At 33.9% G+C, this 24,715-nt stretch overlaps 3 protein-coding genes and 1 long non-coding RNA gene across 8 annotated transcripts; all 4 read right to left on the bottom strand.

The window, feature by feature from the left end:
- Positions 1-5,927: 5,927 nt before the first annotated feature.
- LOC115711468 (low temperature-induced protein lt101.2) lies at positions 5,928-7,505 on the bottom strand. Its single transcript, XM_030639808.2, has 2 exons — positions 6,629-7,505; positions 5,928-6,237 (listed from the first exon to the last, which is right to left on the bottom strand). The coding sequence occupies exons 1-2, from the start codon at positions 6,707-6,709 to the stop codon at positions 6,154-6,156; spliced, it is 165 nt and encodes a 54-aa protein (XP_030495668.1). The 5' UTR covers positions 6,710-7,505; the 3' UTR covers positions 5,928-6,153.
- A 3,130-nt stretch (positions 7,506-10,635) lies between these two features.
- On the bottom strand, positions 10,636-13,557 carry LOC115708870 (ribonuclease MRP protein subunit POP4). Of its 2 annotated transcripts, none has more exons than XM_030636884.2 (9): positions 13,267-13,557; positions 12,706-12,900; positions 12,537-12,572; positions 12,308-12,387; positions 11,945-12,210; positions 11,770-11,838; positions 11,617-11,675; positions 11,346-11,447; positions 10,636-11,066 (listed from the first exon to the last, which is right to left on the bottom strand). In XM_030636884.2, exons 2-9 carry the CDS (start codon positions 12,893-12,895, stop codon positions 10,957-10,959), a joined length of 912 nt encoding a protein of 303 aa, XP_030492744.2. In that variant the 5' UTR covers positions 12,896-12,900; positions 13,267-13,557; the 3' UTR covers positions 10,636-10,956. The 2 variants fall into 2 exon arrangements, with proteins under 2 accessions (XP_030492744.2, XP_030492742.2); XM_030636882.2 differs by having other exon boundaries at positions 12,706-12,929; positions 13,267-13,553.
- Positions 13,558-15,607: 2,050 nt separating this feature from the next.
- LOC133035700 (uncharacterized) lies at positions 15,608-19,201 on the bottom strand. 3 transcript variants are annotated; one of them, XR_009686832.1, is made up of 8 exons: positions 18,940-19,201; positions 18,740-18,837; positions 18,477-18,631; positions 18,083-18,195; positions 17,876-17,972; positions 17,492-17,594; positions 16,614-16,674; positions 15,608-16,212 (listed from the first exon to the last, which is right to left on the bottom strand). It is a non-coding gene; the product is annotated as an uncharacterized LOC133035700 (long non-coding RNA). The 3 variants fall into 3 exon arrangements; XR_009686830.1 differs by having other exon boundaries at positions 18,083-18,190; positions 18,940-19,190; XR_009686831.1 differs by lacking the exon at positions 18,740-18,837 and having other exon boundaries at positions 18,083-18,190; positions 18,940-19,185.
- Positions 19,202-20,789: 1,588 nt separating this feature from the next.
- On the bottom strand, positions 20,790-24,435 carry LOC115708736 (protein IQ-DOMAIN 2). 2 transcript variants are annotated; one of them, XM_030636739.2, is made up of 6 exons: positions 23,932-24,435; positions 23,250-23,350; positions 22,825-23,142; positions 22,515-22,736; positions 22,219-22,338; positions 20,790-21,840 (listed from the first exon to the last, which is right to left on the bottom strand). In XM_030636739.2, exons 2-6 carry the CDS (start codon positions 23,322-23,324, stop codon positions 21,103-21,105), a joined length of 1,473 nt encoding a protein of 490 aa, XP_030492599.2. In that variant the 5' UTR covers positions 23,325-23,350; positions 23,932-24,435; the 3' UTR covers positions 20,790-21,102. The 2 variants fall into 2 exon arrangements, with proteins under 2 accessions (XP_030492599.2, XP_030492600.2); XM_030636740.2 differs by lacking the exon at positions 23,932-24,435 and adding an exon at positions 23,624-23,925.
- Between the last annotated feature and the right edge of the window lie 280 nt (positions 24,436-24,715).

Raw genomic sequence — 24,715 nt, 5'->3', positions numbered from 1 at the left:
TAGTATGTCAGCAAGTTAAGGCTGAGCATCAGAGACCCTCAGGTTTACTTCAACATTTGCCTATACCAGAATGGAAGTGGGACAAGATTACCATGGACTTTGTTACTAGGTTGCCATTGACACCTTTGAAGCATGACGTTGTTAGGGTGATTGTTGACCGTTTGACTAAGTCTGCTCATTTTATTCCAATCAGGAAGGATTACAAGCTTACCCAGCTAGCTCGACTTTATGTAGACAATATAGTTCAACTACATGGAGTGCCTTCAAGCATTGTTTCAGATAGAGATCCTCGATTTACATCAAGGTTTTGGAAGGCCTTGCAACAAGCCTTAGGCACTGAACTTCACTTGAGTACTGCCTACCATCCACAGACAGATGGACAGTCTGAGAGGACCATACAGACTTTGGAAGACATGCTTCGCTCTTGTGTTTTGGATTTTGGAGGTAGTTGGGGAGAACATTTGTCACTAGTGGAATTCACATACAACAATAGCTACCAAGCCAGTATAGGTATGGCTCCTTATGAGGCCTTATATGGGAGACCATGCAGATCGCCATTGTGTTGGGCAACACCAGATGAGCATGTCACTATTGGACCTCAGATTATCACTAGTACCACTGAAAAGATTAAGGGAATCCAAGAAAGACTTAAGGTTGTTAAGAGTCGTCAGAAAAGCTATGCCGATCTCCATCGACGGGAAGTTGAGTTTGATGTTGGTGATTATGTCTTCTTGAAAGTTACTCCTATGCGTGGTGTAACGAGATTTGGAGTGAAGGGTAAGCTAGCCCCGAGGTATATTGGACCTTTTGAGGTTATCGAGAGGATTGGAAAGGTCGCTTATCGATTAAACTTACCAAGACAGTTGGGACATGTTCATAATGTGTTTCATGTGTCTACGTTGAGGAAGTATACACCAGATCCGTCACATGTTATTGAGTATGAGGCTCTCCCTCTTCAGAAAGATGTGACTTATGAAGAACAACCTGTCAAAATCTTAGCAAGAGAGCTAAAAGTGTTAAGGAACAGAGAGATTCCAGTATTCAAGGTCTTATGGAGGAACCACAGAGAAGACGAGGCTACTTGGGAGTTAGAGTCCGAGATGTATATGAAGTATCATCACTTGTTTAATTTTCAACATGAGGTTGTACTTTGAAATTTCGGGACAAAATTTCTTTAAGGAGGGGAGAATGTAAGACCTCGGTTTGACCGGGTCAAAATGTATTATATATATAATAAATAATATAATATATATATATGTATGTAAAAAAAAATTAAATTAAATATATACAATAACTTAACCCTGTCGTCCACTCTCTCTCTCTCTATTTATATCTTTATCATTTTCTCTCTCTTCAAACACAAACCCATAAGAAAACCCACAAAGCTCCATAACCACCACTCTCCGGCGACCCACCTCCGGCCTCTGACTAGCCCCACCCGCCGGACAAATTGGAAGCCCAAGTGCCGGCGACCTCACCTCTCAAGCGGCGCCGCTTCTCTCGCCGCCGTTAGCTTAGGATCGCAAGTTAAAGTTTGGGGTTTCAAACTTTGAACGGATTTTTCGGTCACCTCCGGCGTTCGTTTGACGAATCGTCTTCACCACTAAACTCAACTCGTCGAGGAGAACAACCTACACTAAACCATTTTTCCTGGTTCGCTACTTTTTCCGGTGACATTTTTGTAGCTCCGCCCCTTTCCGGCGACTTTCCGGTGACATCGTGTACCGTTTTGACAAACAGTTGGCATGGGTGTGATCTACTCGTCGAGGTGGTCGTTTTGATATACACTACCCCTATTTTCGGTGACAATTCCGGTACACCTATTTTTACCGCCACCGATTATTAATGTGCACCGCTTAGGTGAGGCTTCAGAACTCTAAATTTAAAATATAATCATATTATATGTCGTTGGACTCAGTTTTGAATGTAGAATGCGCACTACAACAAAAGGGACTTTTAATCCCACTTTTTACACTTGAAAAAATAAAAAGTGGGATAAAAACTTTTGATCCCACTTTTACATTTGGAGTCTTAAATATAAGTTTGGAACAAGGGCCTTGTTTGGAAAACGGATAAAAAACAGTGTTAAAAAGGCTATTTTTATGCATTTGCCAAACACAACTTAGCATTTTAAGTGGGACTTTTTATCCCGGTTTTTACATAATAACCGGGATAAAAGGTCCTCATACATTTGGGCCTTTTAATTGTTGGGCCGACTACACATATAAAAGGAACAATAACTTTTAGGGTTTGTCTTATTTTTCCTCCCACCCGATCTCTCTCTCTTCTATCTCTGTCTAAGCGGCTGCCCACATGGAGATCAAATGGGCTCTATGGTGTCTCTAAGCTGCAATCCTTCCATGTTTTCTATTTTTCGTGCATCATCACAGGCCAGCGGCCTTTTTCTGGCGAAGGACGAGTCAACGGAGTTCAGATCCGACCTCCATGCCTTTTGAAACTTCCAGGTACTTCTTTTTCTTTTTTGTTCTTGAGAGATCTATGTTCCACGTCCTCTAATCTTGTTCTACTTCTTTTTTTCTTTTTTTTTTGAAATGCCGATCAACTCTCTCTCCTTCTCTCTTTCCTCAGGTGTGAAGGTTCGTGGTCGACGGGTCATGGTTTTTCATGGTGGACAAAGCTTTGTGGTCGCTATTTGTGGTCGTTGATAATGACTCACGGTTGTCGAAGGTGGTTCGCGTGGTTGTCGAAGGTGGTTCGTGGCTTTTGTTGTACTGATATTTTGGGATTTATAAATCTGTACTGATTGTATATTTTACCAAAAATATTGTTAAGGAAAAAAAATCTTTGTAGTGGTTCATTGCTTGTTAGTTTTAGTATATATATATATATATTTTTATTTTTCTTAACCTTTAATCCCGGTTATTATAGAAAGACCGGGATAAAAAATTACTTTTTATCCCGCTTTTTAAAGGAAAACCGGGATTAAAAATAGTCTTTTATCCTGATTTTTCTATAATAACCGGGATTAAAAGTGATTTTTTATCCCGGTTTTTATCAGAGTTTTATCCCACTGGCATACATCCCGGTTTTCATTTTAGCGAAAACCGGGATAAAATGCCCCTAAAAACCGGGATAAAAAGTATATTTTTGTAGTAGTGGCGATAATGATAATTATTTAACCATTTAATGGTATAGGTGAGAGTAATATGTAAGATTGTACTAAAATAATTGGAGCTCGGGACTTAAGAGCTTAAGATTGCCTTTTAGAAAAAGTTTAACGACTCGGAAGAGGTAGGGACTCAACTTGATTATTGGACTTGATTTTTATATATGTTGTATAACATTAGATATATTCCAACTTTTATGCTTCACAAAATTGTTTGAAAAATTGAAAACTTAATCTGCATATTTTTCTGGACTGTTCTGGGGCACTGAGTGCCAAATATATTTTTATGTGAAAATATTTATGCAGGTTATGATTTTTTGGGTTTATTCAAAATACAGCTGTTATGCTTCCGAATTTTCTAGAAAATAAACAGGAATATGTTCTTTTGTTATGCTTATTATTTGCCTGCTTTGGTTATACTGATGAGAGCCATGTTGATCATGTTCAATGCATATTATTGTTTCACGACCTAGGTAGGTGTCATCATAGGTAGATAAGGTGTGCACTCACCTGTAGGTGAAAGACCTAGAATCTGTACAGGGAGTGAATTAAATCTGAGCCCCGGTATTATGGTGGATATCAGATGCGACTACCCGGTTTTGGATGTCGTTTTCTATGATTGGTATTGAGAGCTAGGGGTCTAGTGGACGGTGTGATATGCATTTGATGTTTGATTTGTGATTATTTGTGGTCTCTCTACTTTATTTATACATATTGATACTGTTGATGAGATATTTTATTTTTACAAAGCTAACCATGCAGGAATTTTATTAAACTAAGGGTCCTTTGATATTAGTTGTTTTCCTACGGGGCTTTATAAGCTCACCCCCTATTTTCTCCCATTCCAGGAACTCAGTTTGATGCGAGTGGATGAGGATGGTACCGTTGGGAAAGGAAGTCGTTATTAGTTTAGTCTTATTTTAGTCTTTAACCATCTAATGAAACTGATTTTGTATTTAAGCTGAAATGGATGGTCTGGATGACTTAAATTAGCTATGTACTAGTTAGAAATGAGGAATGATGGATGCTAAGTATTATTTTGGTATTTTATTGACTTATTTAATCTATCTATTTGGTGATTACATAACTGTGGGGATATTATTGTTCTTTTATACTGATGAATGGTACTAATTTTGTTACTAATATTTTCTTATTAATATAGGAGTTAATCCATTACTTTTAAATTAGTATTTTGTAATATAAATAAAAGGATCATTTATAAGCTTTATCTTCCTACAAGGGTCAAAGTGTGACCTTTGACCACCCAAGTTATGGATATTTTATATCTGCCACAGCCTAGGGCTCGCGTCGTGACACGACGGTTTTAAACCATGCCCTATACTATAGGCGACGGTTTAAAACCGTCGCCCATACCCAGTTATAGGTGACGATTTGAAACTGCCGGGAAACCCACATTAGCGACGGTTTTGAACTGTCGCCTATTCTTCCCATTTTACGACGGTCGTATAGGCGACAGTTATAAAAATCGACGGGAATACTTTAAATGACTGTTTAAAAACGTCGGAAAAGCCTATTTTTGTAGTAGTGATTCTAGATAGTCATGGAGTTATGCTTGCTTCAATCATTTGGCATATATGGCTGACTATTTTCTTCTTAAAGTAGTTGAAGCTCTTGCCCTTTGTAATGTGGGTGTTTGATGCTAGTAGCTTCGTTTCAAGATGTTCACTTTGAGAATGACTACCTTAGTGTGGTTCTCAAATTTAATAATCAAACATCGTTGGACTCTTCTTTAGTATTAGTTTTTTGTGATTTCTGTCGTAATTTTGTTTGTCTCATTATTCTAGAACAGATAATGTTGTTGCCCATACCTTTGCTAAGTATGCTTTATTAGTTGTTATTAACTTAGCACTGTTTGGTGGCCGAATTATTCTAATTGTATCCATAACTTTATTTTGGCTAAAGTCATTGATCAATGAATGATCTTTGCTCTCCTTCCTTCCCTTTAGGGTTATTTGCTGTGGTTGGGGGTACTGTGTGTTTCTTCTCAAATAATAATAATAAAATTTAGGCTAATTAGGATTTTTTCCCCCGAATTTTGATATGTACCAAATCATGCCCCTTGAACTTTTTTGGCCATTAAAAATTCTCCCTGAACTATTGAGATTGTTAGATTTAAGGATTTTTATCTAATTTCATTCAATTTTACTATTTCAGTGATTGTTTATGTACTAGACCATGCTCCTTAGATTTTGATATCTACCAAATCATGCCCTCAAACTTTGATGTGTATTAAATCATGCCCCATGAACTTTCATTCATGTTAGAATTTTTTTACTACAAAAGTCCTTAAATCTAATAATCTCAATAATTCATGAGGAATTTTTAATGGCAAAAAAAGTTTAAGGGACATAATTTGGTACATGTCAAAGTTCAGGGAAAAGAAAATCCTGATTAGCCTAAAATTTATTTAGCAAACATAAATTTAAGATACCAAATATATGTAAGATAATTTCAAAATACAAAATACTTTATAAACATTAATTATTGTAATACCAAATATATTTTAATCCTTTGAAAAATATATATTTTAGTAACACATAGGGTACCATATTTGTGATTAACATTAGTACTTAATGCTTTCTCTTTCAGCTAACGAATTCTCTTTTAACTTAATACTTTGTTTAAACACAAGATTAGTTGAGATATCGATTATTAACTTTATTTGGTTTGCAGATTAAAAAAAAACTTTATGTGGTGTGTACATTAAAATTATATAATATATTTATATACTTATTTATTCATTATTTTGTAGGAGAATGTATGAGTGAGTCCATGTGTGTAAAGAGATTTTAATTTATTCACAAGTTTGATGAGGAAACTGACACAAAAACGGTCACATAATTATGAAAAAAACAAAATAAAACAGAAATCTTAAAATACAATATATATGTCACCATCCAGCATAACAGAAAGAAATATATAACATATTATAGCCCTAAATTAAATAAAAATTAAAATGTGAAGGAGAAAAAGGAAGAAGAAAAAAAAGCAACCTAACCTAATCATCATCCAACTAATACATAAATTGCATATATAATTCCTGGAATATATCCCAACAGAGTCAACAACAAATCGATCCAGAACTCCACCTGCAATTAATTAACAATTAATCAAATAATAATTTAAGAATACACTACATTTGGATTAGATCATTTGATTTTTCTGAAACAAAATTATTTATGGTCTTGAAATAAATGGAATTCCAAACAATTTTATCTTCTTTTGTTTATAATATAGATATATTAAAAATTCTATAATATAATATTAGGAAATTATTTTTCACCAATTTTGTATCTCACAATTGGTTAGCAATGTATATCCTTCATTACATATTCATGAATGTTATTTTCTAAAAAAAAAAATAAAAATCTATAAATATATGTAGTTTTGAAAAAAAAAAGATATAAAAATATTTCTGATAATCACAAATTATTTTTGGAAAATTAGTTAATGATAACTGATGACAAAGATTATTATTACCCCACAGCCATAGCGAAGGAAGACACCCACTGGAGGAAGAAGGATGGCCAAAATCACCTCTAGGAATGTTTCTGATCCCATTTTAATTAATTCTATTATTTATTATGATTATAATTATTATTAGCTTATAAATTATCAAAATAATTACTAGAAGATCGATTTATTGACTTTACTTCTAATAACTCTACAACTAATCCTGAAAAAAAGAAGCTTATTTGATGGAATATTGAAAACTTGTGTATGTGTGAGCTAATGAGCTTCATAATTCTTTCATGATGAGAAAATTATGGAGTTATTTAAGCTAATATATTTGAACCCCTCTACCTTGCATTAAAATTAGACACATACCCCATGTACTAGTCAAACTACTATTATTTTATTTTTATTATTTTTTAAGAATATTTCATTTTTTTACATTAAAAAAAATATAATAATAATAATAAATAATATTTCATTTTTAATATATTATACATCCCCATTCTCCATACATGTTGTTGAGGGTGAAAAAATTGTCGTACAATACTTGCTGTATTTGGAAGGCGAATATTTTCTGGTTCATTTCGATTCCCTCTAAATATTTTGCTAGTTGTTCCTGATGGGAGCTTCGGGAGTTTTCCTGTAGAAAATTGTCTAATGCTTGTCAGTAGAGATTTTGGATTAAAGAGAGAAAACACGGTAACACAGAAAATTTGAATTGAGAGAGAATTCAGTAGGTTCAATGAATAACCCACTAATCGAATGATTAAATTGCCCCTTAAAAATAGGGAAATTGCTGATGTTTTTCCTATACTTTCGTGAGTTGTTAAGACCCAAGGGTTGGCTGGCCATATGATGTCCAAAAGCTGGCTGACCTATGATGGCCACAGGGTCGGCCAGGGGTGGCTGGTTTATCATCTCGTCGTTCCTCCTAAGTACTCGGATCCCTCATTGGTTGAAGTGCTGAGTAGATAGCTTGACCTTCTTGTTGGCGAGTTGTACTTCCACGTGACATTGATGTAGGCCATGTGGACATACCACGTCAAGTGGGCAAAAATTGAGATAACAAAGTGAATCGAAGAAATTAATAACATGTATAGAATTTCGTGATTACTGAAGATTTAAGTTGATTTACTATTGATCATCTTTATGATAAATCTTTATAGTAAACTGTATGTTTGATAAAGACAACTCAAGAAGTGGATCCATTAATAGAATGTTGCTGCAAACTTGAGAGAAGTAATTAGAAAGTCCCATGAGGAATGACATTATGTATTCCATATAATGTTGTTCTTGAAGTTTTTTACACCACCACATGTATAACCATTACAAGTACTTGATGGTCTATAGTTTGATAATTCTTCCCAGATAGTCTTTAATCTGGTAAAATACATGCTGATAGATTGTGAGTCTTGTTTAAGATTCATTAAACTCTTCTCAAGATTGTATATATGTGGCCCATTATTTTGATGAAATATGACCTTGAGATCAATCCAGATCATTGAAGCAGACTCATCATAGAGAATGCTAGAGGAGATCTCTTTAGAAACAGAGTTTAGGATCCAAGAGATAACAATATTGTTATTCCTGACCCAGGCATTGTACAAGGCAAGATCGGTTGGAGGTGGCTTTGGAATGGAACCATCAAGAAATCCAAGTTTATTTTTGACAGAGATTGGTAGTTGCATAGCTCTACTCCAAGAAACATAATTTTCTTGAGCAGTATGAGGTTGTGAGATAAGGATATTACTTGGATTGTCTCCATGATGAAGGTAATAAGGGTTAGCAGGATCCTCAAGAGGGTTTTTCAAATTAGTTGTCTGAAAACTTTGATTGCCATGAACGTTTAAAGCTAGAGTATCTTCTGTTCCAGATTTAACGGAGGTTTGATCATCATTTGACATGCTTGAAGAAGGTAGAGGAGAGGATTAAGAATACGATAAAGATAGTGTCGACGAAGAGAAGGAAAGCACGACACATTCACCAGAGAAGAAGAACACAATGGACAGAGCAAGAACCAAGATCGATCAGAGAAAGCTCCTCTTTCTCTGCTCTGATACCATATTGCGGAATGGAAGAATAAATGAATGAAAAATGTTATTGAATTGATTGAAAAAAAAATTACAAAGAGAAAGCCAGGTATATATATATATATACCAGTAACTGACTTTGACTTTAAACACAAAAGTAGCTAACTAACGGTTAACTGACAAACTAACTGTACACAACTAAATAACTCTCCTAACAGAATTCAATTGTACCAACAGGGTATATAACAGAGTAGTGGAAAATGTAAAAGTTATTACTGGGGTAGTATGAGGATATTCATATTAAAATACTTCCGCTGCAAACTTGATCTAGTACGACAAAACTAACACAACACTCCACCAAAGTTTGCAACCTCAATTAAAGCAAGCTCAAAGGGCTTGATTTGATAAGGTGTCCACTGATCTTTGCAACTTTGGATTCAAGTCTTCTAAAGCTAATAAATCTATTTTTGTACAGTACAATGTACACATTTCAAGCTTACACTTATGTGCTAGTTTATGTACATGACATACTTGATATGGGCAACACCAAAACCATTGTCTCTACACTACAGTGATCAACAAGCTAAGTCACACATTTGCTTTAAAAGACTTGGGTCAAGTAGACTATTTCGTAGGCACTCAGGCTTTTCATGCTGCTAATGGAGTGCTATTGTCTTAAACCAAGTATCTGTAATACATCTTGTGCAAAGCTAAGATGCAAGGAGTTAAAACTCACAACACTCCAATGAATAGTGGCCAAATATTGTCACTGATCCAATGCATTATACAACTTTACACAAGTCTATTGTAGGTTCTCTTCAATATGCCTGCATTTCAAGGTCTGTCAATTCATGCACTTTTCATTTCAATTTCATTGGGTTACAATCAAACAAATCCTCAATTACATTGTTGGCACTTTAGATTATGGTCTCATGATTGCACCATCTCCAAATGTACATGTCCAAGCTTTATGTGATGTAGACTAGACTTAGATCCAAATGAATAGAGATCCACCACAAGCTACTACATTTATCCTGGACCTAATTTAGTTGATTGGCAATCTAAGAAGCAAACAACCCTTTATGGGTCCTTAACAAAAGTTGAGTTTAAAAGTCTTGCTAGTGTGATTAGTAAAGTCACTTAGATTAAGTCATTAGTTAATGAACTTCAATTTCCTCTTACCACAGCTCCAATTATTTGGTGTGACAACCAAAGCACAATCATGGTTGCTGCCAACCCTGTTCTTCATGTCTAGACTAAGCACATAGAAATCAACTTGTACTTTGTAAGGGACAAAGTTCTGCTACATCGAATCTTTGTGCAACATGTTCCAACCATGGATCAATGAGTTAACTGTATGACCAAGCCTATTTCAAGCTCGATGTTCCCTTTCTTCATGAAAAACTGTGTCAAGTCTAGAGCCACACTCAGTTTGTGGTGGCTGTTAGGACAATAATGATAAATGAAGCTCTAAAATAATAACCAACCACTTGTTAGTTTTCTGTTAATTCTGTTTTATTCTTGGTTGTTTGTTAGAGTTAGTTGCAGGTTATTTCTTGTAACCGATTGTGTGTAAAAGCAACCCTTGTAAGCTCTTTCAATCAATTCATGAAATTCATTTCCTCCACCCACTTTAGAATCCTTACTCTCTGGATGTACTGGTTGGTCCTGAGTTGAAATGGACTATAGACCAAAAAGAAAATTAAACTCTTACTATAAAGATAAATAGTAGTTTTAAAAATTATTAAAAAAATATGTATATATTTTAAAAAGCAATTTTTTTATTTGGACCCCTAAAATGAATGGGCCCTAAGCGCGGGCCTAGCCCGTCTATGTCCCGGGCCGGCCATCATGTACATGTAGATGAAATCTTGCAGATATACATCTAAACTTGTTCAAAATAATACAATTATAATATATATACCAAAAAATTATGATTTAATTGCATATATATTACTGTGTAATACTAATATAAAACAACATAACACAAGAAGACCATCCTGGAAAGAAACTACATACCTCTTTTTATTAATTTTTGTATGCATTTTGTTTTTAATCTGCTATTTTCACCCGACTCTACAATATTTTATAGACCAAAAAGTCATACAATTTCTATGTAAGTTCCTAGCCTAGGAGGGCCTCGAACCTAAAACAAGTTCAATAACATGTTAAGAATGAACTTTATTATAACAGGAATAAAAGAAATATTTTACTTCTGAGATTAGACAAAGACAATCAAACCATATGTACTGCACCATAGATAAACTCAATGAAAAACCAGTTCCTGAAAGCAAAATCCCTCGTACTATTTTCTTCCAATAGTCAAAATTGGTTGGTCATGGTAGAAATTCTTGAAGTGAGTTTGTCTCCGTGCAATGTAACCTTCCAACAATCTACTTGGAGTATAAAGACTGAGACCTTTTTCGGTACAACTGCAAATAATCCTTTAAAATATTAGGAATTATAGTAGCGACACCATAGCTCCTCCAACAATTTCAAGAATAGAAACAAAAGACACCAGTTCTATCTTAGTTTTGGATGGTTTTAAATAAAATTGGCATCGGAAACTTAATTAGAAATGCTCAAACCATAACCTCAATGCATAAATTTTTCCTATCAAACAGACCAGGGGCATTACTTAATGCAAGGAACTTTGGTGCCTAATGCATAGATCAGACCTGAGCTTAGTTACTAATTAGACTGTAAATTACCTCGGTATTTGTTATCTTGTGTAACAATCCCAAATGTTTCTGCAGTTTCACGAATCATGATACCACTCACTCCAGTGAAAGCAGCTATTTTACACTGGGCAACTGAGAAAAGAAGGCTTGAGTAAGAAACAAGAGAAGAGATATGCAAAATATAGTAATAACAAATACTAACATGAAAAGTATATATTGGTTTAGACTGTTTAAGATCAAAAGTAGAGGCATGGTGGTACAAACAAATATATACTATATCCATACAAAGAAAGCTCATGACCTAAAATAATAGCACCATGTAAATCCGCATCCAGAAGACACTGAGCCAACTGATTTTTCCTGTAATGTTGAATAAAAATACCATTAAAATAACAACTTGTCGAAAGAAGAATTGAAAACTAAGTTAGCATCAATATCAGCGACAGAAACCCACCCACTACTTTTAAGAAGTTGTGTCATGTAACCTTTCCAAAGCTCGTGCATTGGTTTAAAGTTTTCAAATCTGCAATCCATACACATTAACCAAATGAAGAATGTAAACTTAAGCCAAAGATTGCAAAACAGGAAAATATATACATGCACTTGTCAAGAGTGAGATGTAAACTCACTTATGGAACTCTTGAGGCAAATCAAGTGACCCATGTTTTTTATGTTGTTTCATGGACATGTGTTTTTTTGAACGCTTCGAGTGCATTCGCAAAGCTCTTATACGAGAACCAGTAGATATACTTCGTCCATGGACATAATTATCCAGGAGAATCCAATTGTCAATTCTTTTGTTTCTGGATCCTTGCATGTACTTATGAGCTGAATCACCATTTTGAAGAAGTTCATGCAAAATATGATCAACTTTGCTTTCTTCTCTGCTAGAAATCTACATTACACCAGGCAGAATGTTACACAGAAGGTATTAACGGAAAAAAGTTCAGTGCAAGAGATCCAACTGGTTTAGTTCAAAGCCAATAGCATACCCCCTCAATATTGGTTGTCAACAGATTCTCATGTACGGTTTGAGAGAGTTTTATGTATGCTTTATCATTTTTATCGACCTCTGCGCAAAACACACCAACATAGTTATCTCTCTCTCTCTCTCTCTCTCTTTCTATAAATATATATATTAATAAGAGTACAAAAAATATACAAAGGTAATATACAATCTTTTTTCTTTTCAAATTTAGAATAGCAAAACTAGTGCAATACCTTCTGAGGGAGCATGACCTGAGAAGGTGAAATTTCCTGCAGACAAGTAAGGTTTGGGTACAATTAGGTTAATATGAATATTAAGCTACACCATCATGAATTTTTTATGATGTTTTAAAAGGACACAATAGAAACCAGTAATAAAAGTTTGGATTCATAAAAGACCAACCTTTCTTAGAAGGGGCTATAGTTGTAGTAGGAGCCATAGAAGAAGAACCAATACATCTAGGCTCTTTTCCATATTTTATATCCTTTTTTTGCTGCTGAACAACAAGATCAGCTTTCGCAGCTGCAAACCTTCGCTCTAAGGCCACCAAACTACGCTTCATTTGATCTCGTGGAGTTGTGTCACTAGACATGGAAGCTACAATAATAGTTTACACTTCCTCCTCACTAAAAAAGGTTGCAAATTTACAAGCACTGGTTAGAAAAACCGACTGAAGCCACCGAAAAATGACAATGTATACAAAAATTGCTGCAATATTAGTAGCTCACTCACGTAACCATGGTTCTCTCAAGCATTTTGGCAAACACCTTCCCTACATGACTTATTAAAAAAAAACAATAATTTTTCAAAAATTTGATTCGAAGTAGAAACCTTATTAATTGCAACTATAATATTGTGTTTCAGTTGTTACCATCTGTTGTATTTAACTAACATATGAAAACTCTTAGACAAAGTATATAAATTTACGGAACATGAGCATCAATAAGTAATCGATTGACTTACAAATGAGAATTGAGTGGAGAAAACAATGGTCAAAGTGAGAGTTGCAAGGAAAGGAGTTGACGGTGAAGTTGTCAGACAGTCAGACAGCAGTTGAAGTCCTCACGAGCGAGGCCGTCCGCTTCGCCGTCTCTCTCAAGTGTAAGTACACGGCTGAGAAAATATTCTTCATGAGTTGCTATCAGTACTTGTTTCAATTTTAAAAAGGGTAAAAAAAGAAACATGTGCCGCTATATTGTCAAGAGTTTTGTTATGGGTTCAAACTTTTCCACTAGACTTCCCTTTTATCCCAACCTTTCCTCACCATGAGCTTGCCCTCGAGTAAAAGGAAAACAATTACTAAAATTTTAATATATTTATTTTACTTGAAAGTTTTATATTCCATTTTTTTTTTTAATATATCATCAAAATTTTATATATATTTTTTTTAGAAAAATTTAATAATGGCCAATAATGTAAAATCTCATAACTTATTTGAGGGATGTTATAGTTTTGAACCATTAGATTGATGGATTTTTTTTTTTTTGATATCCTATGGATGATATGCTTCCATCTAGAAGCAATGGTAGGGAATTTGATTAAATTGGTAATGCGCCCAATTATAATTTTATTAGAGATAAGTTAAGGAATATTTTTTTTTGTTTCCATTAATTAAAAATATCATCATATTATATTTTATTATTCATTTTTATGAGTGAATTGTCTAATATACTCTAATCTTTCACTTAAAACTAGCACATAATTTATATTAACTTGAGCAGTCTAATTGGGATATCATCTATAAAAGTTGGTATATCTTAAAAATTATGTAAATAAAGGTAAAAATTAAAACATGTAAAGTAAAGTAAGTATACAAAACAAGTGTCCTTTCAGATTTACATAGCTAATCGATTATAAAACTATTTTACAATAAATAACACATTAAATCGAAAAAACGTAAAAGAATAAATGAAAGACAGTTTAATCTATTCTAACAATAAGTGCAGCAACGTATGCGACCTGTAGAGTGCGAGCTACCTGTTCATATTCTCGCACAAGCTCGCTGGCTTTAGGTGTGTTCTATATTTGAAAAAGGGCTAACGAGCCTACTACTAGGATATTTGCATTCTATCTTAGTCGCTTTGTTAGAGATCTCGTGTTGACCACATAAGACATGCGAGTCCTTATCAAGTTGTCGAACACTATCATCAGTCGGACTAATCGTTATGTAGAAAAGCGATTTTTATATAGTCGTAGGAGAAGAATATTTAGTCCTCGCATATATTTTGATATATGTGTGACTTATATAAATTCTCTCGATCCTGCTTATACTACACTACACAAGACATAGTATGCAACTAGACTCTGTTAGGGCCGCATCATTTCGTGAGTCTGGTTCAAACAAGGTCAACTCTTGGAGAGTCATTATTTAACCGTTCATCCATCCTTTGAGAATTAGATTCACGTGTCAAATTTATAGGAGACTACTCTCGAGTTTTTAGGTAAAAATTCACACTATAACAGTATCTATATATATGTATATACTAGGTGATTGTTACGTGTCAAGCCACGTAGTGTTAGTTTTATTTAATATTTTAGTTTTTTATTTGAATTAATAATTAAAATAGTATAATTATTTGAACGATTTGTTTTATAAAAATAAAATATGTGTCAGTATATTTAGTAAGTAAAATATAGTTGTGTTATAATAATGTATGTTATTAATAGTAAAATGTACATTAATCTTCTAATTGAAAAAAGTTCTATTATCTCATTTCATATCTAATAATAGCTACACAACTATATATTTATAGACTTTCACATTCTTTGCAAATTACTAATAAGCACCAATAATATTTTCATATTCTAATATTTTTTAACCTTCTCCTCTTGGTGGTAAAATTAAAAATAAAACTAAAAATAAGCACAAACATATAAGGTAAATACTAATTACAGCCCATTTTATCTTTTTTTTATTATTATTTTTTTAAGCCCAAGCCCAAAAATCTCTAAGCCAACACAATCAATCTTCTTTTATATTATCTTTTCTAAATATTTTATCTATATTTTTCTTTTTTAAAAAATAAATAAAAAAATTATTAATATTCTCCCAAGATAGGTTTGTTAGAGAGATATGTGGCTAAGATGATTTTTTTAATTTAAAAAGAGATTATTAATATTTAAAAGATTGTTTATTTAAAAGATTGTTTAATTTTTTGGGTTTAATTATTAGGTTTATTTTTTAACGGGAGATCAAACCTAATCGTTAAATTTAACAGAATATTCTTTTATTTTTAAGTATATTCTGTTAAATCAAGAATGTTAAACCAAGAAATGCCATTAGATAGACACTTTTAATATATACTAGTTAGAAGTTACGTGCCGAGGCACGTAAATATTAGTTTTATTTAAAATTTAGTTCTTTAATTTTATTTAGATTTCTTTAACTAAAGGTATAATTATGCGAATGATTTCCTTGAGTTTATACTAAAAGAGTTCATAAATACTCATACTAACAAAAGTAATAAACTAAACATCTAAGACGTGGACTCATTATCATCACCACCATTCTCATTTCCTCGAGTCTGTTGCGAAGGTGTAGGTTGTACTCCTGGGATTTGTGATGTTTGTTGCATTTGTGGCATCGGCATCATCTGTGGCATCTGTGACGTCTGAAGTACCTGCAACATCTTCTACATCATAGGCAATGACTGTGATATCATCTGCATGAACATCTGGAAAATATGTCCTCGTTGGGTGGCAAACGATCCTCAAGTAGAAGTTTTTGACTCATGTGTTCAACCTGCCTTTGTAATCTAGCTATCTGTCGCGCTAAGTCCATAGGCACTTATTGAGTAGGTGCAGATTGTGTGTGTTGTCTTGACAATTGACCTTTCAATTTGAGACCTGTTCCGCGATCATAAGCACGCCTCTCACCAAGCACCTCATGAAGTATTGAGATCTCATCAACTGGTCCAAAATCAAGATTATTAGCTCGAGTATCATAATTTTGCTTCATTCCTAGTTTCACAAAAAACTAAAAAGTAAATTCTTTTTATATAAATTGAACATTCCTGGTTTCCACAAGTTTCTATGGTAGTACACACATGTCTCCAAGACTTCCATTTATAATGTATTAAGACAAGATACCACTCTTGTTATCTGCCGCATTGTTGTCAAATTAATGCAGACTCACACGCATACCCAAACACGCACAAAACAAAAAAGCAAAATGCAAAATGTAATATTTCATTACTGGTACTAAAAAGTAACCATCTCTTTAAGTTTATAGTGAGTAACAAAATACACAAATTTTAACTCTTTTTTTTTTACTATCAAAGTACACAAATAAATCAAAAAGAATTTATTACCTGGTATGAGTAATAAGTGTGCAGATCAACAGATGACATGAAACATGTTTGTGTTGGATGTCTGAAAAATGAAAATCAAGAGACAAAGAGTTAATAGGCAAAGACACAAAGCTGTGTAAATAAATAATTATACACAGAATAATGATGGAAGATGACCATGCAAATTCTGTAGTATTTTTCTCAGAAAAAGGAGACACTCTAATAGGTGAAAACTAATGAGAGGACCATACTCCATATACATAGAGAAATGCACGAATTTTTATAAAAACTTGTAAACAGAGCTTTTTACATACCACTGTAGACAAAATAATTTAGTCAACACTTTTTATCTATATTATTGGAATTATTGTAATTTTTAAATATTAATTATTCAATACAGAGAAAAATGATAAGAAAGATTGCTACCATAATTTCTCACACAGAACAACAAACAGAGCAGCCAATACAAGAGCCATCACAACTCATTTCTTCTGTAATAACTGTTGACAATACCAGCCATGCAGAAAATATAAAAATCACTGTAGGTTTGATATCTTTTCTCATGCTAGAATCACTCAATAAAAATACCTTTACTAATAATCCAAGTCTCTATCACATCCACTATACATGTACACAATTTTTTTTTTTAATTTTTGTGTACAAGATTTCAACTTTAAGCGTTAACAATGGCAACAAAAACTACACATAAAAGGAAAGAGTTGCAGCACATGTTACCAACAAAAGGACTTAAAAAAGAATTCTATGTGAAAATGAATAGAGACAATCAGAAAGCAATCAATCAATTGTGCCTAGAAATAATATCAATTCATAAGCCCGCTATTCATAGAGATATACATCCATATACCATAAGAAATTAAAGAAACAAACTGAGATCTGACCTTTCCAGAAATTATAATCCAACAATCTTTCTTATAGTTATGCTGGGCCACCTCCTCAAAGGTAAGCTTCTTAGAATCTGATGAAGTCATCTTAGACCAAATTCTATCACGAGAAACTCAAAGTCACATAACAACGAAATTAATGCAAGAAACCAAGTTCTTTGGGCAGAACATAGTAATACAGTAAAAGATAGCCAGGTTAGTGTAGATATATCCAATCAAAAACATCTTAATGAATGTGTTGACATACTGCAGATATTCAAGGTTAACCAAATTTCAAAATCAATGCAAAGAAGGGACTGGAAGGACATTGTAATCCGTTAAACAAAGGAGCTAAGCAAAAATAGATAAATATGGCAAATAATGAAGAACATAAAAAATTACCTGCATTCTCAAGGAAACCCTCTCATTTTTCTGCGTCCTGAACACTGATCCCGAGACCACTGCATCTCATCTCCCTTTATCTCTTTTTGATTCGAAGCTGAATAGATTCATTAACAAAAAAAACTAAATAAATAAAAAATATTTAACAAATATAAAACTATACACATTTTGTTTTGGATGTGAGAAAGTATAATGATTTCAACTCACATATGTATTGAATTAGAGATTTTTCCCTTCTATTCCATTAGAATATTCATTTCCTGATTGACTTCCTCACCATTTTCCAACTTATGCAAGGACTTTGTGCTCTGTTTTCTGGTCTTAGAAAAATAACATGAGTAAACTATAGTATAGCCCTTTACCATAGCATAAAACAATAACATCTCATACCCCAAATTCTCAAAATAATAAACAAGCAATCAATTATTAAAAAACCTACACATACCGTAAATAGAATGTGAAAGAGATACAAAAGATCAAACTTGAAAATGTTGGGAAAGTGAATAATAACAAAAAAGTGTAAAGAGAAACAGAAATTAAGAGAAAGAGAATAATAACAAAAAAGTGTAAAGAGAAACAGAAATTAAGAGAAGGAGAATACCTAGGTGAGATCTCTCTGCGACGACGGTGATTTGAGTAATCTCCTATCCATCTCCCAATGATTTAAGTAAAGGTACCGAAGTTGTTTGATGTACACCTCTCCAACACCTTCATATCCTCCGATAGCTGGAACTTGCGGCCTCACAGGATATACCCCTATAATGGTTAAGTATAAAAAAAAACTCATCAGTTCAGCCTTCATAGAGATGAGTATCTATAAGGTTTTACAAAAGCTTAAAAGGTTCCATAGCCAAAGCTCAAAACCTTCAATTCGATTAATATCAAATGGGTTGATAGGCCCAGCTATCATCCTAACACAGACATCGTTCTCTTTCACTTCTACAGGCGGCAATTCTACAATTCTTCCAACAAGAAGAACTATTATTAAGCCCTTAATTTTCTTCCAAATTCAAAGATTAGAAGTTCCTGAACCCTAATTAAGTAACTGAGACTGAGGATTGTACCTTGTAACGACATCGGGAGGACCTTGTTGATCGTAGACGACGGCCTTAGAGATTTTTTTTTAAATAAACTGAGAGAGAATCAAGGAGAAGTTAATGTATCAGTGATCATCGATATCGATAATACTTAACTACTTTCCAAAATTTTAGGTTGTAGCTAAATTATATATTATTTTTTATCTTTTCAGTTAACGATTGAAAAGAATATTTATAATTTTTATTTTTTTAATAAAATAATTTATAAAATAATATAAAATTAATTATGGATATTCTGTTAAAAAATAGTATATTCTGTTAAAATAAACAGATAACCCAAAAAGAATCGTTAAACTAAGAATCATTAAACCAAGAATTGCCGTTAGATAGGCACTTTTAATATATAAAGATAAGATATAATATAAACATTTATTTTGAAGGTTCCATCAGGTGGTGCCGCCCACCTAGCAGCTTCTCTCGTTGTCTTCTTTTCATTCCTTCCACAGGAGCATCATCTTGTAGTTCCATTCTATCAAGTATCGACCACACTACTCCACAACATCACTAGCTTGAAGACAATAGCCACCATCATCAGGGGCGGACCTAGAATTTAAGTTGAGGTGAATCAACACTTTTTTTTATAAGTGAGGGGTGCATTTTTTTTTTTTTTTTCTACATTGCATAACAATATATAAAAATTAATGTAAATTTATATTTTAATATTAAATATAGTATAAAGAAAAAAAAGGGTAACAATAAAATATATTTGGTTCAGTAATTAAGACATTAGGTGGCGTTTGGTTGGAGGTAATGAAATGGAATGGAATGGAAAGGAAAAAATTTTCATTCCATTCCTTTGTTTGGTTGCATTTTAAAGTATTGGAATGACATTCCAATGGAATGCTCTTTCCACCATTTTGGTGGAATGGCTATTCCATTTTAAAAATGAAGGAATGATCATTCCAATGTAACAAGAAAAAAAAATAATTATTTTTTTATCAATTTTTTTTATGCATTTTAAATTTTATTCCATTCCATTCCTATTCCTATTCCTATTCTCATTCCTATTCCTATATTTTCATTCCTCCCAACCAAACGCCTCCTATACTTTTATTGAGATTAAAACTCATGACCTCCTTTACATGTATGAAATGACTTTACCATTATACCAAAGCTTATTTTATGTGTATAGATATCACATTTATTTATAAATATATGTTGTAACTAATTAAAATGCATATATATCTTTTTCTTGATTTTTTTTAGGGTAGTCGCCTCCACCTCGCCTCTATGTGGGTCCGCCCCTGACCATCATGGTTGACCTTTATCAAATAGTCCAAAGATGCCAAGAAACTATGAGAAAATACTCAAAAGTCTCCATCTCCTTGGTCCATACATACCGATTGCAATCTGAGTAAGGAAAAAGATCATATCTATTATCTTCCTTATGTTGCCTTCGTAATTGTGACCATAACCTACATAACTTCCACACACATGCAACAGCCTTACATTGCCAAAGGACATTATAAATATCTTCGTCTCTTTTATCAACTGAAACTCCCCTTTTATGAGTTTCTCATGTATTTGTACAAAATTATTTTAAGTAGTTTTTCTATCCATAATTTTTACTTCATATTTTTCAAATTGTACATGTAAAATTCATATAACTAAAACCTTGCTAACCTTCTTTTCTTGTGTTTTTTTCCTCCCCAAAGTTCCTTGATAAATGTTAGTTTCTCACTCACAATAGCAGTTTATAGTACAATTTATCTCATATTATTTATATGACAGTATTTAAACAATAAACAGTAAAAAAAAAACATCTATTTACATGGAGCTAAAAAGTAAAATTCGCTCTCAAAAAAAAAAAAAAAAAAAAAAAGTAAAATTCGCTCTTTATAATAGTAGTACAATCAAGTCACACAATTGGGTTCTGAAATCTGACATATAACATTGTTATTAAAATAAAAAGACAAAATATCAATAAAGAAATATGAGACAAATAACAGAAAATTTAAATGCCATAAACCCCTACACACTAACTTTATCCCCACACCCCAACATTTTCCTCATAATTTGATATAAATTAAATCAATCTTAAAAAACATTCTTCACAAATGAATTTAATCCTTTTATTTCTCTATCTCTTCCTTTCCTTCTCTGAACCTCTTCCTTTCCTCAACTGCTATTTTAACTGCCAATGGCAATGCCATTGCCATTCCTGCTGTTCTCACCGTTTTCTGTAACTGTAACAACAGACTTTATAGAACTCGTGTCTACCCTCGGCGGACCAGAATGCCGCCTTGGCTTCGCAGGGGAGGGTGGGAAAGCCAGCCGTTTCTTTGCGGTCTCTGAGAATCCCTTCTCTAGTTCCCCGTTTTTCTCAGCTCCAAGTGGACTTTGCAGCCTGGACTTCGCTCTTGCAGACTCAGTGGGCACCATGTAACTAGGAAGTGCAGGAGAGCTGGCAAGGCTCTCGTCATCTCGTACAGATGAGCCAGCAATGCTGTGCCTTCGGAACCTATCTGACTGCATGCTGACCATACTTCTGTTGTCATCATCTGGTACCCTACTCACTCTTGGGCTCGCAGACTTTACTTTTTTAGATGGCGTCGATGAAATTGGCCTGTTGGGAGTTGAAGGGGATTGGAAACCAGAATTGCTCGGCTTTTGATTGGCTGTAGGGGAGGAAAGCTTTTCGGAATTGAGAAGGTATCTAGCATAAGATTTGTTGATTTCGCCACCAGAAATGCTGCGACTCTTTACAGATGAAGCATCATTGTTTGAATCTTTATCCATAGTGCCGCCGCTGCGATTTTCCCATGGTCTAGCAGCCATCCATCGTTCAAGCCAACTCCAACCCCACGATGGATTTCTTGGATCCATGAACATTGGATTTACAGATTTCGAATTGTTCTTCAAGGTTTGCTATAATAAGAGTGAATTAAGGGTTAAGCTCACAACTTACTTCATCTTAAATAGAAAAAACAAAAAAAGAAAGTTCAAAATGTTATCATGATTAAAAATTAGCAGTTAGTTCATTAAAAGAATAAGCATTAATAAGTCTTTTATGTATAATCATTATAAATCTTAAACATAACAATCCCTATTCTCCTGGATTCCTACATAGCAAGTCCTAAATTTTTTTATTGTACAGTTAGGATAGGAACCTAGTTTCAAAAAATTAGAGATTAATAAGGCACAAGCTCAACAACGATGGTATTGTTCAATCAACTCATTTCATATAAGTTTCCTTTCGTTTTCCACTGCTCATCCATTATAGGGATTGATTAAAGGAATGAATACCTGATGAGAGAATGCATAAGCTAATGCTCTTTCTCTTCTCATAGATGCTTCATACTTGCCGAGTAGGTTCGCTTCAACTTGCTCCTTGGACTGTAAGCTATCATCCCATTCCTCCCCAAGCTGTAACAACTTTACAAGTTAACACCAGTATGATATGCAATATAATATTAACATTTTGCTACCATTATGAAGAAATTTCTAAACCAAGACAGTTCCTAATTTCGTTTGCTTGAGAAAAAACAACGCACAATCAAGGAGCAACATGTTAGAGAATGATTTGAGTAAAAGAATCAGACCCGCAAGTTCTCGAGCTCTTTTGCATGTTTCTGCAAGAGTTGTCTTTGGAGAGCCTGATTTTCCTCCAACATTCTGATCCTCCTTGATCGAATCTGAGACTGGACTCGAGCCAAAGTCTGCATACACCGCAGGGTATTTGTGGCTTGACGTTTCACAACAGAACCCTCCATCAGCAATTTCAGCCTGACCAACCCTCTCAACGCACGCAATGCCCTTCTTGCCTGAAAAGTTTACAATGCAAATTTATTACTACGCATATTATACAAAAACAATGATTCTATGACAAGATACTTGGTGGAAAATCGGTACCAGGTATCCTCGGAATGCTGTTTGAATCCTAACAGCTGCTGCTTCTTCCCCAAACTTCCCAGCAAACCGAGAAACTCTAGGGGCCGGAACAACCACTGGGGCTGTCCGAGTAGCGATGACCACAGGCTCAGCCGGTGCAGCTGGGGCAACTGCAATGGGGGGGCTGTCATGGTTGTGATGTTCAATCTCTGCATCGGCTATTTTCACCTCTTCTTGTGGAGGAAGAGGTGGCAAAGCAGCAGCAGAAGCTGCTGTGCCAGCATCAGAATCCAAATGTGTTGGCTTCCCAAACCATTTCTTTTTCGATTTACTTGATCTCTGAAGAAACGATAATGAGAATTTAGTCACTCACAAACTTGCAAAAGCAGCACACATGTGAAATGAAATAATGAAAAAAGAAAAAAGGAAACTGAAAATTTTCAAACCTCGGCTGTCTTCTCCTTCGATTCTGGGCTGAGAGCTTTCTTCACATTAGAAAACCAATTTCCTTTCCTTCCCATCTTCTTATCATTCCTTTGGTTGACCCCTTTATGCAACAAATCAAAATATAAAATCAACCATCTAAATAGCATATGAGGATAATAGTTTACCCTATGAATGAGTAGTCGAACAAAAGGTAGTACACCTTATCTGGATTCAAAATGCAAGAGGCAAGGGCAATTTTTTTTTCTTTTCGCAAAGCAACCGTAACCAAAAAAAAAAGCATAAATTAAATGTAAAATGAAAAACATTAGGGAGTTTGAGTGAAAATTTACAAACCCAAGAACAAAAAAAGAAACTGCTAATCTTGTGAATCTACCTTTGGATAATCCACCTTAACTGGGCTATAATAGTTCAATTTCCCAACTGCAAGAGGTTTTATTTTTACAACTATAGCATAAATCTCACCATCTTTCTACATTTTCTCAGCTAACAAACGCAAAAAACTAACATTTTTATTCAAATTAGAGTCCAAAAAGCAACTGGAGAACCTTAAAAATCAAAACGGTGCGGCACCCAGATTCTAAAAATGGGTAATTTAAAACAAAATCAGAAAAGTAAATAAAACAAAAACAAAAACCCAGCAGAGGGGTCCAAAGAAAGTAAGAAAGGAAGAAACTTGCTTACAAAGAGGTAGATCTTAAGGAACCCCTTTTGTTCACTTCCACAGATTTGGCCCCCCTCTCTCTCTCTCTCTATCTTCAAAACAAAACAAAAGAAGATATTATTGAAGACTTGAGAAGAAAACTAAGGAAGTAGTAGTCAAGACTCTCTTTCTTTTCTTTCTCTAAGCCACTTTGTAAAGAGTAAGGAAGAAAATGAAAATCAGATCTCAGCAAAAAAATAAAGGATTTCCATTGATGGAGGAATATGAATATGAAGAAGGCCAGCTGGTTTTGTTAAAGTGTCCCCACTCCCTTTGGTGGGGTCCGTTTCTTCATTTAATTCCCAACAGTAACTCTTCCTCTAAATTTGGATCAAAAGCTCCTCACACACATACTATAATACTCCCACTCTCTCTCCCATCTCATCTCACTTTTCACTTACAGCTAAAAAGTGACTAAAGACACCCGTCCTCTTTTTTTCTTTTGTCAATCCATATCAAACTAGATAACTAGATCACTAATTAATTAACTGTCTTAATTAATGTTCCACTATTTAAACTTTGAAGCCTTGTACAAAATTATTTTAAAAGAAAGTTAAATGTCCCATTTTTCATTTCATTAGTAACTTATTTGTTTTAAGTGTTCCTGATAAGGTTAGAGTGATATCTAAAACTAACATGTGTTTAAAAGTCTTCAAAGTTCATTATTCTATTCTTTAAAATATATAATTAAAACTCTATTTTATTTATTTTCCTTCCAACTTTTATATTATATCATATATCAACATTTTTATTTTTCTTTATATC

The sequence above is a fragment of the Cannabis sativa genome, chromosome 3 (assembly GCF_029168945.1).
Source record: "Cannabis sativa cultivar Pink pepper isolate KNU-18-1 chromosome 3, ASM2916894v1, whole genome shotgun sequence".
In the NCBI taxonomy this organism is placed as follows: Eukaryota; Viridiplantae; Streptophyta; class Magnoliopsida; order Rosales; family Cannabaceae; genus Cannabis; species Cannabis sativa.
The sequence above is the reverse complement of the archived record's forward strand: the minus strand, read 5'-3'. Positions and strand labels throughout refer to the sequence as shown.

What these genes read in the sequence shown, in the direction of transcription:
- LOC115711468 (XM_030639808.2), bottom strand. Translation starts at nt 6,709, where the DNA reads ATGGGATCAGAAACATTCCTAGAGGTGATTTTGGCCATCCTTCTTCCT. An exon ending in TCCTTCGCTATGGCTGTGGG is followed by an intron (nt 6,238 to 6,628) that starts GTAATAATAATC and finishes AATTAATTGCAG; the next exon opens with GTGGAGTTCTGGATCGATTT.
- LOC115708870 (XM_030636884.2), bottom strand. Translation starts at nt 12,895, where the DNA reads ATGTCTAGTGACACAACTCCACGAGATCAAATGAAGCGTAGTTTGGTG. An exon ending in AGGTCATGCTCCCTCAGAAG is followed by an intron (nt 12,388 to 12,536) that starts GTATTGCACTAG and finishes TGTTTTGCGCAG; the next exon opens with AGGTCGATAAAAATGATAAA. An exon ending in TGACAACCAATATTGAGGGG is followed by an intron (nt 12,211 to 12,307) that starts GTATGCTATTGG and finishes GGTGTAATGTAG; the next exon opens with ATTTCTAGCAGAGAAGAAAG.
- LOC115708736 (XM_030636739.2), bottom strand. Translation starts at nt 23,324, where the DNA reads ATGGGAAGGAAAGGAAATTGGTTTTCTAATGTGAAGAAAGCTCTCAGC. An exon ending in CGAAGGAGAAGACAGCCGAG is followed by an intron (nt 23,143 to 23,249) that starts GTTTGAAAATTT and finishes TCGTTTCTTCAG; the next exon opens with AGATCAAGTAAATCGAAAAA. An exon ending in AAGAGCTCGAGAACTTGCGG is followed by an intron (nt 22,339 to 22,514) that starts GTCTGATTCTTT and finishes AAGTTGTTACAG; the next exon opens with CTTGGGGAGGAATGGGATGA.